We start from the raw sequence: 16169 nt of genomic DNA on the forward strand, positions 1-16169 counted from the left end.
ATTTGCTGCTGCCTGGCCCTGGCAGCCCTTCTGTTCCCCTGGCTGCAGCATCCTGATCTGTGATAAAAAGGGCTCTGCTGCTGTGATCCCAGCACAAGGAACTTGCACTGGCCCTGTCCATGCAGGGAGTGCTATTTCTGGCTAATAGGATTCACCAGGGAGAGCTGTTTTGACTTCTGGCTCCCTCAGCCCGTTCAGCCCATTAGGACCAGCCCATAACTAAATGCTCCCTGCAGGAGTGAATCCCCCAAACACACAAAGCTCTTCAGGGAAGCTGCTGTTTTCCACAGTAGGGCCAGGTCTCATCTCACACCAGCTTGGTTTTGCTGTGACTGGTTAGTATTTTACACCTCAGGATTTCACACCTCAGGATTTCACACTGTTAAAGCCACAGGATGCTCAGGGTACACTTGCTTAAACCTGGATCTGAAGAACCCCCTGAACCTTTGCAGGTTGTCTGTCAGGTCTGCAAGAGACTGGGTTGTAATTCTGCTGAGCCTTGACCCCAGCCACCAGAGAGCACAGCTGGGGCTCCCCACTCCTGCATTTACCCCCAGATGTGCTCCAGCAGACAATTTTTGGCTCCAGCAGGAATTCTCAGCAATTTTTTCCCCCCCTGTGCCTGGCCAGCAACAGCACTGTTGGCAAGGGAAGGATGTGTTTGCTGTTCTATAGGATTAGGGGTGGAGCAGCTGGGATTCAATCCCTGCCTGAGGTCCCCTGTATGTGTAAGCCAGGCTGTCCCTTGGCTGTCCCTTGGCTGGGTGTATTACAGAGCATTTGCACAGCAACACTCACACATTTCTTGCTATCAAACCACTTAGAAGGAACATAAAAATTACTGCAGCTGCTTGATGGACAGAAACTGAGGCTGCCACACTCACAGCAAGTCACTGGCAGAGGGAAGAAAAGAGTCTGTGTCCTAAATGTGCCTTTTAGTGCCCTTCAGGGAGCCCCACGGGGTGTCCCTTCCCCTTTCCTTCAGCTGGAAGGTCCTTGCCTGCAGGAATCCCTGGGCAGTCAGTACACCCTGAGCTCAGCTCCTCCCAGAGCTGCCTTCCCTGCCTGCTCAGGGCTGGGGATGCATCCTGCTCCGGAAGGAACAATGCTCCTTTTCTTCCCCAGAGCATCAGGGAATGTCTCAGTGCAGCTTGTTTGGACAGACCTCAGGCTCTTTTTGGGTGCAGTGGAACCACTGGATAATTCAGGGTGAATCATGGGCTCCAAAGTCCTGGCAGTTTATAGTCAAAGCTCCCTCGTGGCTCAGCTTTTTGCCAGTATTTGCCTATATTTTTGCCAGTATTTACCTGTATTTTTGCCAGTATTTGCCTGTATTTTTGCCAGTATTTGCCTGTATTTTTGCCTGTGTGCTGGCACAGAAACATTGTCTGGGTGGGAAAAGGGCCTCAAATACCTCCTGAGCAGAACTCCTTCAGCTGTGAGTGGTGCTGCTGGTCCAGGATCTTACATTTGCAGTACTGAGCTCTTTCACAACACAAAATTAATAAAATACCAGGCCCAGGTAAGAATGACTTCATCCTGTCCTGGAAGCTGGATGCCTCTGGAATGGAGCATGGCTGCTATTGGCTTTACAAGAAGTGAAAATCCAAGTGGCAGAAGTAATTTAGGGAGCTGGAATGGAATTGAGCCTTGCTGTTTAACACGTGAGCTCTTCCTGTTAATGGGTAAAGGACTGGGAAACACCTGGAAAACTTTGCAGTCAAAAATTCCATGTCCTGCTGGACAGCTGGGCACTCTGGGAATGAACAACTTCTGCTTTAGACTTTTGTGGAAGAAGAGCCCTGTGGGTGCTGATGGTTGTCCTGGTCATAACTGGGTGGGTTTTACTGCAGGACCATCAGGAGCTGCCTCAGCACATTGAACAGCCTGAATCACATTTAAGCAGCAATTTTGAGAAAAAAAAAACAAACAAACAAACCTTCTGCTGGCTTTGAGAGCAGGGAGAAACGTTCTCTTTGCTCGTGGGTTTTTGTTTTCTGCTTCTACAAAGGCCTTCCCAAACAATTACAAAAATCATCGTCAAACTGGAGGAACTCCGGGTGGAAAATTACAGCTCCCATCTAATTAAGGTGATGCCAGAAAGCCCAGAAATCACACAAGGCCTTGAACACCACATCCTGATGCAATTAGGCTGCTGCAGACACTTGGTTCAGTGCTCTGAGCAGAGAGAACACTGAAAGCCTTTCATCCTGGGACCAGCCCTGTGGCTGTTCTTGCTGACCTTGTGAGACCTGGGGCTGGGGCACTGCCCAGGACAGTGAATAAAGGAAAAGCAAGGAGCCTGAAAAACGTTGTTCTAGCAAGATTCTTCCCCAAATTCAGTGATAAGGATAGATCCAAATTCATCATGTTTATGCAGAGAAGTAAGCTGTGTCTAGGAGCAGAGGCTCTTACAGGGGTCTGCTGTGAGGTGACAGCAGGGAGCTCAAGCCATTGGAAGGCTGAAGGATGATTTTACCCATGGACAAAGATTTGCCCAACATCAAAGGGTGCAATACCTTAATCCCAGAGAGGTGAAAATTAACCCTGTCCAGTGTAAGGCAGCACTGATAATAAAGGACAGAGAGCACATCAAGGCACTGGGATCCACCTCTGTTTCCTGGACTCATTGAGGGTTGAGAGGGAGAAACAGGAGCCCTGAGCAGCAGGTGGGGAGGGCACAGGGCAAAGAGAGCAGCAGGGACACCCACAAACTGGCAGATTTGCAGCAGAGCTGCTGCTTTTCTCCCACCTGTGGCGGGTTCCAGATAATGGCACTTAATTGTGATTATCAGGAAGGGTTCACAGCTGCTGAGGGGGGAAAAAAAATAAAAGGGTATTTTCCTCCTGCTCTCACTGGCTGTGAGCTGGGAGCACAGAGATGTTTGCTCCTGACCTCCAGAGCTGTGTTCCTGTAGCCAGGAGGGCTGAACCACTTCAGGGTTCAGTGCTGAGCAAAAGAGATCCAAAGTAAAATCCTGCTCTGAGATGTCCCTGCCGAAATACTGACCTGTGATTTGCCACTGGAACTATGCTGGGAAGTTCAGGTAGTCCCTAAAACCTTGCTTTAAAAATCTCCCCCTGCCCTCCAAAGCCTTCCAGGGTGACTTGGATAAAACACCCCCTGATGACCTGCCTGGGACCTGCAGCAGCCTGGGCTCTGAATTCCTCCAGGTAAGGGAGCTGCTCTTCCCATGGCAAGGTACAGGTAAACGTGGCTTTTTTTGGAACACAAAGCTCTGTTAATGTAAACAGGATTAAGGTTAACTCCCCCATAATCCTAATAATGTGTGTTCTGTATAGTAAACTTTACACGAGGCTGTTTTTCCTCTGGAAAACTCTGGTTTTGAGGGAAATACTAGTGAGGAGCAGAGCAGTGTGAGCCCTGGCAAGTGTGGGATCTGGCTGAGCAGGAGCTCCAACCAGAGTGCAGGGAGAAGTGGACACAGCCTTGGCCCAGGAAAGGAGGGACACTTCTGGTGTGTGTTATCCACCTCCTTGTTTGGACTTTTTGAACTTGGCAAGTTCATTGCCACAGTTCCCAACCTTTTTTTTTTTGTCCTCCTTGGAGTCTTGTTGACTGAGAGGAGCTGAGACCTGTGTGAGCCACGTGTTGCACCTGAGCTGCAGCCCCAGCTGGGGATAGAGTGTGTGGGTTTGGGGGTTTCTGTGGACAAGTGCAGGCTCAGGGGGGTTTTTGGGGGGTGGAACAGGCTGTGCAGAGCTGCTGTTCTCATGGCAGGACACATCCTAGAAAAATCTTGGTTTTCTCTGTGCTGGAAGGGGGTACCTGAAGTGCTTTCCAGCCCAGATGGCAGGGATGATCCATCCCAGCAGCAGAGCACGTTGCCCTGGTGGTAGTTTTTGAAGCAAATGGAACTCTGAGGGTGTGAAACAAGTCTTTTGCTTTCTTTTTTTTAGGGCTCTGATTCCTTGAGCTGAACCTGTGGCTGAGGATCAAGGCCTTGTGCTTGTATTAAAGGTCTGGGGCTGAAGGTTTGGCCCATGGAGTCACTCCCCAGCTGATGGGGAACCACAGAGGACGGGGAAGCAAAGCATTTTTGACTCTCCAGCTTGAAAACTGCCTCTGGGGTTTCTGCTGAGCAGCTGGGGGGGCTTTGTCCCTTCGTGCATTCAACAGCACTTTGCCATTTTTAGGTCACTAAACTTTTATGTCTCTTATTTTCTGGGGAAGTTCAGTCACGTGCCTCCCTCAGCTGCCAGAAGGGGCAGCTTGCTGCCTGGATTTTTTAGCTCTGCAGCAATCCAAGTCTCTTGCTAAAGTCATTGGAGCTTCTAGAAGGCTTTGGATGCAAAAATTAGGAAATGCTGATCAGTCCAACTGTCTGAACTTCTGCAGGAAAATCTTATGCTTTAGTGGAAAAATCCCAAAACCAGCCAACCAAACAACAGAGTCAGACTGTTAATGAAGTGTAAGTCTGCAGAGTTCCAGCAGTCACTGGTATGAAATCACTTTGGGCTGGTGACTTTCATATTCCATCGCCTCAAAAGCCTCCTTTTAATACTCAGAGTTTAAAATGTAAATGCCCTGGGATTTAGGAATGACTTTTTTTCTAATAATAACAATGACAACCTCTTCATGCTTTTAAGAGACAGACACTAAAAGCTTGCCAAAAATGCTTCCTTATGAATGCACGAAGAATGCTCTGAGAAAAGGAACAGAAAACAAACTCCCCAGTGAAAGGGTCTTTTTTTCCTTTAAATGAGGCAGAAGTGTCTGAGCCATAAAGAACCCTGCAAAACCTGCAGATTTTCTGTAGGCTCTGAGGGGCTGTGTCCTTGTGGAATTAGTACCAGTTTGGAAAATGGTTTGGAAAAGCAGAAAACAAAGACCTCTGGAACTGGGCAGGCAAACCTGCCTGGAATTGTGTCCACTACAGCCAGAGCAGAGCCCATGGCAGGGCAGGTCTGCTCCAGCAAACCTGCACCAGAGCTGCCACCTCTGCTTCCTCCTTCCCCAAAGCCATCAGGCTGCCCCCCAGCCCGTGTCCTCTTCCAGTTCTCCAGCCCTGCTGAGTGAGCAGAACTGACTGGACACAGGGCCAGGCACCTTTCTGAGCCAGCAGAGCGAGCCATGTGGGATTAAAGGTGGATTTCCTCTGTCAGGATAATTAAGAGTGATGCCGTGACCAGATTGTGACTCTGATGGGCTGTAAAAGCATAAACTCTGACATTGCTGAGATAACATGGAATGGGGACTTAAAACCTGCTGCATGGGCACAATAATGGGAAGCTGAGTGAAAAGAGAGGTAATCCCATCAATGGATCAGTTTGTTTACCCTCCGGGTCCCACTCCAGCCCTGCCCAGAGGGATTTGGGTGTCACCAGCAGCCCTGCTCACCAGGGGAGGGTTACAGAGGGTGGGCTGGAAAGGGAAAGGTCGCTTGAATTTGCTCTTTGCCTCGTGGTCAGTTGTGCCAGATGGGGTTTGGGGCTGACCAGAAACCTGAGTTTGCTTCCCTGGCCTCTCCCTCCTGGCAACACACGGAGCCAGGGGAAGGGGCATCCAGGGCAACCTCCTGGCAGTGCTGTGGAGGGAGGCTGCTGTCCCTTCCAGGAGATCTGTCCTGGTTGTCCTGGCAGAGTTCAGTGGGGAATAACACAGGGTTCCTTGCTTCTGCACTGAGGGTTTTCTGCTTCCCTGGTAAGTGGATGAAAATAGCCCGGGTGGGACAGCGAGTGCTGCGAGTGAAGAACCGTGGCACCAGGAAGGAGGGGATGACAGCACTGGTTTGGCAAATCAAATGTAATATAATCAAATGAAATAACAAGCTCTTCTCTCAGCTCAGCAGTCCTCTGCTTGTTCTCCCTGTCCTGGTGTGGGGTGAGCTGCCCCACAGCACGCAGAGATGTCGCTCAGAGCCCAGCAGAGACCTTTGGTGTTTGTCCTCAAGGGCACAGGACTGAGATCCGTGGAGATGAAAGGGAAGACTGAGGGCTGTGTGACTTCCCCTGCAGATGTTTTGTTTCCTATTTTCAGCAACAGCTCCAGGCATACGTGGCCTGGGTGAATTCCCAGCTGAAGAAGAAGCCAACGGTGAAGCCAGTCCAGGACCTGAGACAGGATCTGCGGGATGGAGTCACTCTGGCTCTGCTCATTGAGATTGTAGGTCAGTGATGACATCTGGCACTGTTTTTCCTCCTGCAGTCCTGGCTCTGGCGTGGCAGGGGCTGCCTGGGCTCTGGCAGATGTTACTGATGGGGTCACAGCTTGAGGGGCTGGGGGGAGGGACTGCCAAAGGAAGCAATCACCCAGCAGATCATAAATGCAATCCCATTCCAGTCCTTATGTTTTAGGGGCAGTTACAACAGATGTGCTAAAACCCCCCAGGGGCTATATGGACTCCCACAAGGCTACCATCTTAAAATAAATCCAGTACAGTCCCCAACCCCATTATCCCTGTGCTGGGTACCGTGTAAGCAGGACAAGAAGCCACGTGTGCCTCCTGCAGTGCCCAGACAAGAGATCAGATCAGTCCCTGCACCTCCAGCAGCTCCTTTGATGGTACCAAGCCCTTCAGTTCCCCTCTGAAAAAGCTTTTTCCCTCCTTTAGCTGGTGAGAAGCTCAGTGGCATCGAGGCCAACCCCACCAGCCAGCAGGAGATGAGGGAAAATGTGGAGAAGGTCTTACAGTTTGTGGCATCCAAGAAGATCCGCATGCACCAGACATCAGCTAAAGGTACCCGGCCCTGGGGGGGGCACAGAGGGGTTTAGCTGCTGAAAGCCTGTTCCTTGTTTTATATCAAACTGATAATGTGTTAGTAGATTAATGTATTAGTTTGTGGGGGAGTTTTGGGGTTTTATCTCCTGTGGTTCAGTAGAGGGTTTGGGTTGAAGGACAGTGGTAGCAGCACAGTGCACTGAAAAAAAAGAAAAAAGTGCCTTTTCTGCTGCTACTGAGCACTCAGAAGCTCAAATATTGGTGTAATGAGGAATACAGACCCAGAATCTTTCACTAAAAGGACATATAAACCTGCTACTGTGAAACAAGACATGGGAACATATTTCTGGTTCACTGGCAGCCCAGGGCACTGCTCTGCATGGCCTGTAAATAAGGAGGAGACCCAATGCACAGTCCCATGGCTGTGGCACGGTTTAGTCAGGACTTTGTGTGCCTCAGTTGACTGCATTGTTTTGGAAAACCTTAGTCTGAAAGAGTGGCTGAGCTTTGCCATGAGATCAGTGTGTCTGAGCTGGTGTAGAGGCTGGGGGAGTGCCCGGTGTGGTGTTATTAAAGCTGGCTAATTAACATTTGCAAGGTGCTGCCAATGTTTGTGGTACAGGATGCCAGCACTGAGGAAACACAGTGCTGTTCTTTGGTCCTGTGTGGTTTAAAGAAAGGAAATTCTGTGTGCTGGGACAGTGGTCAGGCTGCAGTGGGTGCCGTGCTTTCCCAGGGAGCACTCGGTAATTATGTGCTGGAAATGGCCACGCAGGGAGGGCTCAAGGCATTAAACCTGCGGTGGGTGGGTGGCACAGGCAGTTTGCAGGGCTGAGCCCAGCCTGGCACGGTCCTGTAGGGTTCAGTGCTCGTTTTGGGGGCACCTCATGACCATCACCTTGGCTTCGCTTGTGTTTTGCAGACATCGTCGACGGGAACTTGAAGTCCACCATGAGGCTGATCCTGGCCCTGGCCGCCCACTTCAAGCCAGGCTCTGGGAGAGCCGTGGGTGCCAGCGGGGCTGGCCCGGTGGGGAAGGGCTGGGCAGTGCCCCCGGGCAGCCACAGGCCCCGCTCTGCCGCTGCCATGGCCCAGGGGGCAGTGGCTGCCCTGGCCGAGGTCCGGCAGGACGTGCTGCACTCCGGCCGGGACGTGTTCCGCCACAGGCACCGGTAAGGGGCTGCTCCTGCTGGGGGGATGGACACGGGGGACACAGTTCCCTCTGAAATCAGTGCACCTTCGTCCTGCCAGCCCCTGCTGTAAGGCAGGCACTGCTCCCTCCCGCCCAAACGGTGCCCTGGCAAAGCACCGCCCTGGCCAGGCAGCCTCGGGACACAGGGCAGGTGTCCCGGGCTCTCCTCGGGTTTTACAGCAAAACAACAGCTGGAGGTCTTGTTATCTCACCAGAAGAGAACAGCGAGTTATGGCCAAGGCAGAGGGAACTGTGCTGCCTCGTTTTCCTGCTGAGCACAGTGCCCTTGGAGCTGTCTCTTTGGAGATATTCTCATATTCTCAAGTCTTAGCTCCAGGTACTGCTCAGGGGTCTGGGAGCAGCTGCTTCCAAAACTGAGGCACTGAGAACTCTGCACAAGCCTGTCCTGGCTCCTCCATCACTGTCCATCCCACTGCTCCAGGTGGACTCAGGGGGTTGTGTGCTGAGCTCTGGTGATGCTGGAGGGAGATGATCCACCTGCAGTCCTGAAAAGCACATTTAACACCTGCAAAAGGTGCTGTTGTAGGTTATAATAACAATAATAATAGCAGTGACATTTAACTGGAAGCCAGATGGGCTGTTGAGGGTTCAGTTTACTCAGCTGAAGGTCACTTGCCCACATGATACTGGCTCAAGGGAGTACCCATGAAGCAGTTTGGAAGTGAGGTTGAAATGGGATATTTTGCTGAAAAACTAAATGTTAAAGGTTTATCTTGCAAAGGCCTTGGACCAGGAGTTCTTCAGCAAAGCCAGTCCTTGTGCTGTCTGCAAATTGTTCTTCTCCTTGCCTTCCTAGAGGTTGTGTAGTTTTCTAGTCACAGAATTAGGGGTGAGTTTAAAAGGGCAGTGCTTGTTTGCCTGTGTTTCCCTCACACCAAGAAGATGGGATGGGGATCCCTGACAGGAGAATTGGTGTTTTTTCTGGCTGTCCCCTCCTTCTCACCTTCCTTTCATTAGCTTTTCTTGGAGACAAGAAGAATTTCTGCTCCTATTAGATGAGGCTTCCCTCACTCTGTGCTTATCTCCAGAAACAGCAGCATGGATGAGGAGATTGAAAACCCCTACTGGAGTGTCCGGGCACTGGTGCAGCAGTATGAGGGGCAGCAGAACGTGCCATTGGAGTCCCACTCCTCCAGGTAAGGGATTTTTATTGCCAACATGTGTCCTTTGTGTGACATTCCCTAAAGTGGTGGTTCCTTACCACCATAATCTGGGTATTTCTGATGGAAAAGGGCATTCCCAGAACACAGTGTCTGCCTAATCTGGAGGATGAAGCCTCAGGAGCCAACCTGAAGGCCACATGAAGTGGTTCTGCTGCCAGTGTTTTCATGGGGATAGGAGAGAGAGTGGATGTGGGAGAGCTGAAACAGCTTTTGAGGAAAAAACTGCTCCCGTGGGGGAACTGATCCAGCTCCAGAGCCAAGGAGAGCCCTTTTCCCCCAGAGAACAAGAAACTACATTAAGACAAAGAGCTGTGTTACTGAACATGTTGGATCTCCCTCTGGATATGGTGCTTTGCTCCATTTAATCCCATCTGGAGCAGCTGTGAGGGCAGAGCTGCAGCTCTTTGGTTCACAGTTTCCTGTCCCCAGTGGAACCCTCAGCTCTGCTTTGCTGTCTCCTTCTCCTGCCTTTTCCCTGGGTGCCTCAACTATCCCCCTCTGATTTGTGTGGGACTGACAGGTTCATTTTCCAAGGACAGACTGCCACAGAGGGTTTCTCAGCAGGCAGGATCTCTCCACAGGGTTTTCCAGGCCCATTTTTATGCTCCACAGTAGAAATAATTCTCTGTGTTATCAGGTTGCTTGGCCCAGGGGAGGAGAAAACGACAAGAGTTTGTGTTTCTCCCCTGAATTTGTTGTGTATCACTGAGGGCATGTTTATAAATAGCCATTTGGAGGAGCGTGGGGCTCCCAGTGAGCCAGTGCTGGACCAGTGCCTCCACATGATGTCAGCAGTGTGCTTTTGAGGCTGTTGTTCCAGGGGAGAGGCAAAAGCTCCGCTCTCGGCGAGAGGATTTCATGGCCAATGTCACAGACCTTGGCACTGCCTCTCGACCTGGGATCTCAGTGGGGCAGTGGGTGACTCCAGGTGCTCTCTGAGCATCCTTCAGTGTGAGGGGGCTGGAGGATCTGATCTGCTCTCCCACCCCCCAGGCACTGCCAGGCAACGTTGGCTCACGTGTGGTTGGGTTTTGGCGGTGAGCGAGGATTTCTCTGCACATCCTAAATCATGGGGTTTATTTTTCCCCCCATCGTGTCATGAATTCTCTGCCCATAAGGCAGGGGTGATATTACTGCTGATAAGACAGAATACAGTGGGAATCTTTGCAGAAGTGATCGGTGCTTGCCCAAAAGTGGGAGCAGTGTTCCCTCCAGCTCCTGGGGGTGTCTTTGCTGACACCAGTGTCTGCGTGATGAAAACAAGATGCTTTCTGTTCCCTTCCAGGGAGAAATGCTCCAGTTTAGTTATGAGAACTGGCTGAGGGAATCAACATGGTTTTTGATTAGTGAGAGATGTGATTATTAAGTGCAGCCACCCCCCTCCATCTGATCCCAGGGCAGCTTCTTCCTGCATTAACTCCTCACTGGGAGACCTCACAGCCTCAATAACAGAATTCCCAGAGACAAACCCTCCAATAAGCGAAGGCAATCGGAATGATTCATGGAAAATTTGCCAAAATCAGATGATTCCCAGGCTGCCGAGCCCCTCACCCATCCACCTCCCTTTCCCCTCCCCTTCCCACCGGCATTCCCTCCCCCACCCCGAGCCGGGCTCAGAGAAAGGCTGAGCCTCGCACAGCCCGTGTGACAGCGGGAGGGAGAGGAGCTGAGGCAGCGAGGAAGAGGAAGCCTCGCCTAGGGCTGGGAAGAGCCGCCTGCCCAGCCCGCAGCCGGGACCGGGAGCGCCGGGAACACCCGGGGGCAGGAGCCCCTTCCCGCGGCTGGTCCCCGGACCGCGGGGGATGCTCGGGGGCTGAGCGGGGCGGGATGGGCTGAGGAGCACCCGCGGCAGCCCCTGGTGCTGAGGACAGCCGGGTGTGTGCGCGGCCGCCCAAAATGCAGCAGCGAGGGAGAATAACAACCCGGCAGGAAGAGCAGCAGGAGCAGAACCCGGGCTGCAGAATTCCCTGACTCCGGAATCGCACCCGCTTGTGGGGGCTGTGGATCTTCCGTTCCTGCGGAGACCCTGAGGGGTTGTTTTTATTTTTTCTTTTTTTATATATATTTTTCTTTTTTTTTCTTTTTTTTTTCTTTTTTTTTTTTTTTTTTTTTTTTTTTTGGTTTCTGCTGCGAAATTTTTCAGCAATCTGGCTTGCAAATCTTCCTCCAGTAGTTCTGACAGGAGCTGGCGTCCTCCCCCCCACACACCGGATCCCTGAGCATGCGAAGGGACAAGGCATTGCCCGTATCCAGAATCCTGAGGCTCCCGGGGAAACGGATTCTGTGAGGCGAGAGGTTAAAGTGGGATCATGGGAGGGAAGCAGGTCAAATGGTGAGCGATTGTTGCCATTGTCGTTTCGAACAGCAGGGATGGGGTGTTTATTAAGACGTGAGAACTCAGGGCTGGTGCCCCCAAGCCTCGACTGTGCAGGCACTGGCAACTCTGGGACTCGGGGGAGAAGGGATGTGGGTTAAGGAGCCAAGTGGTGAAAGGAATAAAGTGGAACAGCTCGCATCGTGAATGTGTCTCGAACAGCTTTAATTTCCCAGCACTTATTTCTGCTTGCTCTGGCGTGAATTGTTGTGTGCTTTAAAGAACAAATCACAGCTGTGGGTGTTTTGTACTTTGCTGGGTTTGACTGACACAAAACCTGTGTGTTCCCAGAATTAACTTGATAAGGTATGAGGCAGCCTGACCTGTGCTGCTGCTTCATCTGCTGCTGGTTCTGTCACTGCTTGGCATGTCTGGGGGGTTATTGATGCCACGTGAGCCCACTGCCCCTTTAAAACAGGAAAGCTGCCTGGAAAGGGTCTGTGGACGTGGGAATGTAGAACTGCCTATGATGTGCAGACCTGTAGGGACTGCTTAACCCACCTGGGATCCCTTACATTGGCTTTGGAATGTGGATCCACTGCCAAGAGAGGCAGATTTGGAAGAGGAGAATGTTATTTCCAGGCTCACATCCCCTCGGTTTTCATCCTCTCTGGTCCCTGCCCTCGCCCACCCCTATTTCACCACCTTCTCCCCCAACAGTTGCTGGTGGTGTTTTTCTAGGGCAGCTCATCCTTTCATCTTTTGCATGGCTGAGAACCAGCAGAGCCTTATCAGGGAGAGGGCACGGAGCACCAGCTGGGAATATTGCAGGGGGAATATTGAGGTCTGTTCCTAGAAGGAGGTAAAAATCCCGCCTGGAGTTCCTGGCCCTGTTGGATCAGCTGGGCTTCCTGCCTGCACCTGTGCTCTGGGAATGTTCCATCCTTTCCTCCCAGCCTCATTATTACATAATGCAAACCCCCCAGAACTGCCTGGGCTTCCAAACAAGATAAAAACCACAATTTAAACCCCATAATTTTACACAAGGAGCAGGGAGCTGGGTATAGATGTTGTATAAGAAAATATGCCTGATGAGGGACTGCTGGGATGGAGTTTAAATTCCTGAAGGTAAATCCCTGAGCAAAGCCAGGTGGCCTGGACCCCTTTAACAGTCCTGCACACACCTGAAAGGACAGGCAGTGCAGCCCTTAGAGATTTCTGGGAAAAGAGAGTTATTCTTTTGCTTGCATTTCTCTTCCCTTTGACGTGGGGTGAGTCTGGCCCTTGAAAACCAGGCTGCAGGTCTGTAATATAAATGAGGAGGAGGCTCCCCTGGCCGTGGGAGTGGGGCAGGCAGGAGCAGCAAGTCATTTCCATCTCTATTGCAGGGCTTTTCCCCTCCCGTGGGAGCTGGGGGGACACGCAGCAGCAGTGCTGGGAAGATGCAGACAGCGAGCTGCTGAAGCCTCTTATTTTTCTAAAACCTATTATATCATTTCCACAGTGTTTTCTTTTTTTTTTTTGTTCCCTGCCCTTTTGTTTCTGTGTTGGGGAGAATGAAAAATTAACTCCTGCTCACGCTCGCAAGGATTAATTCCCGCGACTTTCGAGGTACATTGAAAGGGTCACTGAGCTTCAGCCACCTTTTGGTGTTGTCTGGGTGATGCATTTGGGAAGAATTTCTGGAAAAAAAAACCCAACAAACCAGATTGCTTGACCCTCCCAGTCAGCTGAGATGGCTCCAGTGAAAATATGTAGGTACTTTCAAGCAGTTTTAATCTAAGAACACGAGCGAGTGGGCTCTGACTCTGAAAAATATTTTGCCCTTGGGATTTCAAGTTGAAGTGATGCTTCTGGAACCTGGAGCTAGAGATGAAGCGAACCAGGGTGGCTTTTTGTTCAGCCTGTGGTGTGAGCATAAGGCTTGCAGTAAATTTGTTTCTGAGTGAGTGTCTGAATTCTGTGGTGTCAGCCTCGACCTCACATTCTGTTAAGGAAAATGAGGTTTGTGGCTGTCAGTTGACTTGTTGTGGCACTGGCAGGAAAAAAACAGTTCCATGCCCAGTTTGGTTTGTTCAAGGCCTCTCCAGGATGCAGGTAATGGTGTTAGATGAGGGTGATGCTGATCAGCACCAAAGCAGCTGTTCCTTCTTTCCCCTGCAGTCTCACATCACCCAGCCCTGTCCACAGTGCAAAGAGTGAATCCACTGTAGCCCCATCAGAGGAGAAGGAAAGGCTTGTGATCCTCCAGACTGAAGAAACAGAAACTAAAACAGGTACCTCGCAGATAAAGCTTTACTGGGGCTTGTTTGTGTGATATAAACTTGCTGGAAAGTTCCCCAGGGACTGAAATGGTTTGAGGTTGCCTTCAGTGAGTTGGTGCACCCACTGACACCGGGGTGTTCTGCAAACCCCACGGGTGCTTTTCTGTCACACGTTGTTCCCCTGTCCTGTGCTTGGAAATCTCCAGGGATCAGATGCAGACTTACCTGGGATATGTGTGTGTGCAGCAAAGCTTACTTTGAGGCATAAATCCTCGAGATCAGCCACCTGTAGCAACTCCCTTTGGTGTCAGTGTGGGGTGCAGGTCTCTCCTGGGCTCCCCTGTCTGCTGTGACCACATCCAGCTGCTCTCTCTTCCAGAGGAGACTGATTCCCATTTCCAGCCTGAGTGGCAAGCGGGGAACTCTGGGTCATACCTGGAGAACTCATGGGAGGAGCAGCTTTTGGAGCAACAGGACCACTTGGAAAAGGAGATGGAGGAAGCAAAAAAGATGATTTCAGGCTTGCAGGTAATAGATTTTCTTCCCAGCCAGTGTTCCCTGCCAGGGAGGGAGAGGGAAGGGTGTGCAGAGGGGAAGGTTATATTGCTGGAAAGACTGAAAATTGGTGATCTTAATTAACAGTAATTGAGGTGGACTGGGGGAGGGCAGAGGGCACTGAGTGCAGGTTAGAGTGGAAGCACTGCAGGGAATCTGAAGCAGAGCCTGTTTTTGGCTGTGCCTGGCTTTGGTTGGTTCCCTGGCTTGCCCCTGTCCCGTGGGGCTGTGCTGGCCCTGGGTGTGCTGTCACTGCTCCTGTTGCTGGGCAGGGGGGTGAGGATGCCCCAGTGTTTTCCCACGTGCTGGGGGCTTTGTTAGAGCCCGAGAGAGGGGGGCTGTGCCCTGTGATTTGTGATCAGAAGTAATGCAGGGAGACAAGGGATGGCAGGAGATCAATCAAGAGTCCCAGGGCTGATCAGGGGTCACAGTCTCGCATCAGTCTCCCCATGAACCAGGCTGCACTATCATATTTGGCCCATTCTCCACGCAACTATTTGTCTGTGGGACCTTTTGCAGTCCCTCCCTGACCCTCAGCCCAGTGTGTTTGACTCTGAGCCCCTGATCCATATGGTAGAGACACTGAACTCTCTCAGGAATATCCCTTTCTGTTTGTGCTGGGAACCACAGTGGCTCTGGATTGTAAATATTTATGTGCCAGTAAACAAAGCAGAGCCTGTGTGAGAAGCACAGGCAGCTGGGCGGGCACTTTCCTTGGGGACAATGGGCAGGACACAAAAGAGCCCCCAAAAAAAAAAGAAAATAAAAAAAAAAATTCCCTGGTTCCCTGGTAAAATCTGGTTGCATTCTGTGCCCACTGGGAGCAGGGAGAGGAGGCACTGGGGGGACTGGCATGCCCTGGGTGTTCCAGCAGGGAGGGTGAGCAGCTGGCACTGCTGCCCCTTCACCCCCCGGGAGCAGGGAGAGGCAGCTGATGTTGCCAGCCAAGAAATTGGATTTGATTAATCGATTCTCCTCCTCTTACTCACCACTTAAGAGCCTCCAGTTTGAGGGAGTTTGACTGAAGTACTGGGGATCTGATGTGTGGACGCCCTATAAGGTGCTGAAGCTGAGACAGGCCCCCGAAAATCTGAGTTGTCTTTGTTTGGTGTCTTTCTGTGGGGAAGAGAATTGGCTGACAGACCTCTGGGAGAGCTTTTTCAGGGGGTAAATCTTATTCATTCCTGAAAGAAATGTACTCTTTTCTGAGAGGAACAAGTCAGCAGAAGTGGAAAATGAAGCTGTTTAGAGGCTGATAGCAATGACTGTTGGCCAGAGCTGCAGCTCAATCATTTTTTCCTTTGAAACCTCTGAAGAGGAGATTTTTTCCCCCTTTATTTTCCCAGGCTTTGTTGCTCAACGGGTCTTTACCTGAGGATGAGCAGGAAGGGTCCTTTGAGCTCTGTGAACGTGGAGCCTGCCCTGAAGAGCAGCTGGTGAGCACATCTCTGCACCCAAACCTCCCTGCCTGCTGCTCTGTCCTGCCCCAGGCAGGGGTTGCACAACAATAATGGTGATGTTTTGCATCCAGATCATAATCCGAAGTCGCCTGGACCAGAGTGTGGAAGAAAATCAAGACCTAAAGGTTAGAGGGACAGCAGGTGGAGGGGCAGAGAGGTTTTGGGCCAAGAGATCTTTGCTGTTTGATTTTTTTTTTTTTTTTGAGGGGGGGGGGACAACCTGCTGGATGATATGGGGGATATATTATGTTAGAGCTCTAGGGCCGTGTCTGATGCTGGGAGAAGGATCTGATGTGGCCCTGAAGGACAGGTTTGGGGGACTAGACAATCATTTTTTTTCTCAGAACTCTAATAGCAGGGGTTAAGGGAGCTGCTCAGCTATTTGCCATGTTTGTAACTCAGTAAAACTGCTCTTGGATCTGTGGGAAAAGGTGAGATGTGCTTTTTTTCCTGCACCATGTGTCTGGAGACAGGGAACACTGGCTTTGGTTGGCTCTCGAGGGGGTGACAAGATGCC

The 16169-nt window shown here is 51.1% G+C and overlaps 2 protein-coding genes across 5 annotated transcripts in view; both read left to right on the plus strand.

Annotated features, from left to right (window-relative positions):
* Positions 1-124, plus strand: part of LAYN (layilin) — a 118789-nt gene extending 118665 nt beyond the window's left edge. The window contains exon 9 of the transcript XR_010424994.1: positions 109-124. The gene's annotated coding sequence lies outside the window, so the exon portion shown is untranslated. The remainder of the gene's footprint in view (positions 1-108) is intronic.
* Positions 1-16169, plus strand: part of DIXDC1 (DIX domain containing 1) — a 30793-nt gene that overhangs the window by 7032 nt on the left and 7592 nt on the right. For 2 of the 4 annotated variants that reach the window (XM_064634571.1, XM_064634570.1), the window contains exons 2-9: positions 6002-6131; positions 6576-6701; positions 7606-7855; positions 8925-9032; positions 13537-13649; positions 14017-14165; positions 15539-15628; positions 15724-15777. In XM_064634571.1, coding sequence (XP_064490641.1) covers positions 6002-6131; positions 6576-6701; positions 7606-7855; positions 8925-9032; positions 13537-13649; positions 14017-14165; positions 15539-15628; positions 15724-15777 — 1020 coding nt within the window. Of the gene's footprint in view, positions 1-6001; positions 6132-6575; positions 6702-7605; positions 7856-8924; positions 9037-11188; positions 11392-13536; positions 13650-14016; positions 14166-15538; positions 15629-15723; positions 15778-16169 lie in introns of those variants that run through there. The other 2 variants (XM_064634572.1, XM_064634573.1) reach the window with 2 other exon arrangements.

Source organism: Pseudopipra pipra, chromosome 23 (assembly GCF_036250125.1).
Source record: "Pseudopipra pipra isolate bDixPip1 chromosome 23, bDixPip1.hap1, whole genome shotgun sequence".
In the NCBI taxonomy this organism is placed as follows: domain Eukaryota; kingdom Metazoa; phylum Chordata; class Aves; order Passeriformes; family Pipridae; genus Pseudopipra; species Pseudopipra pipra.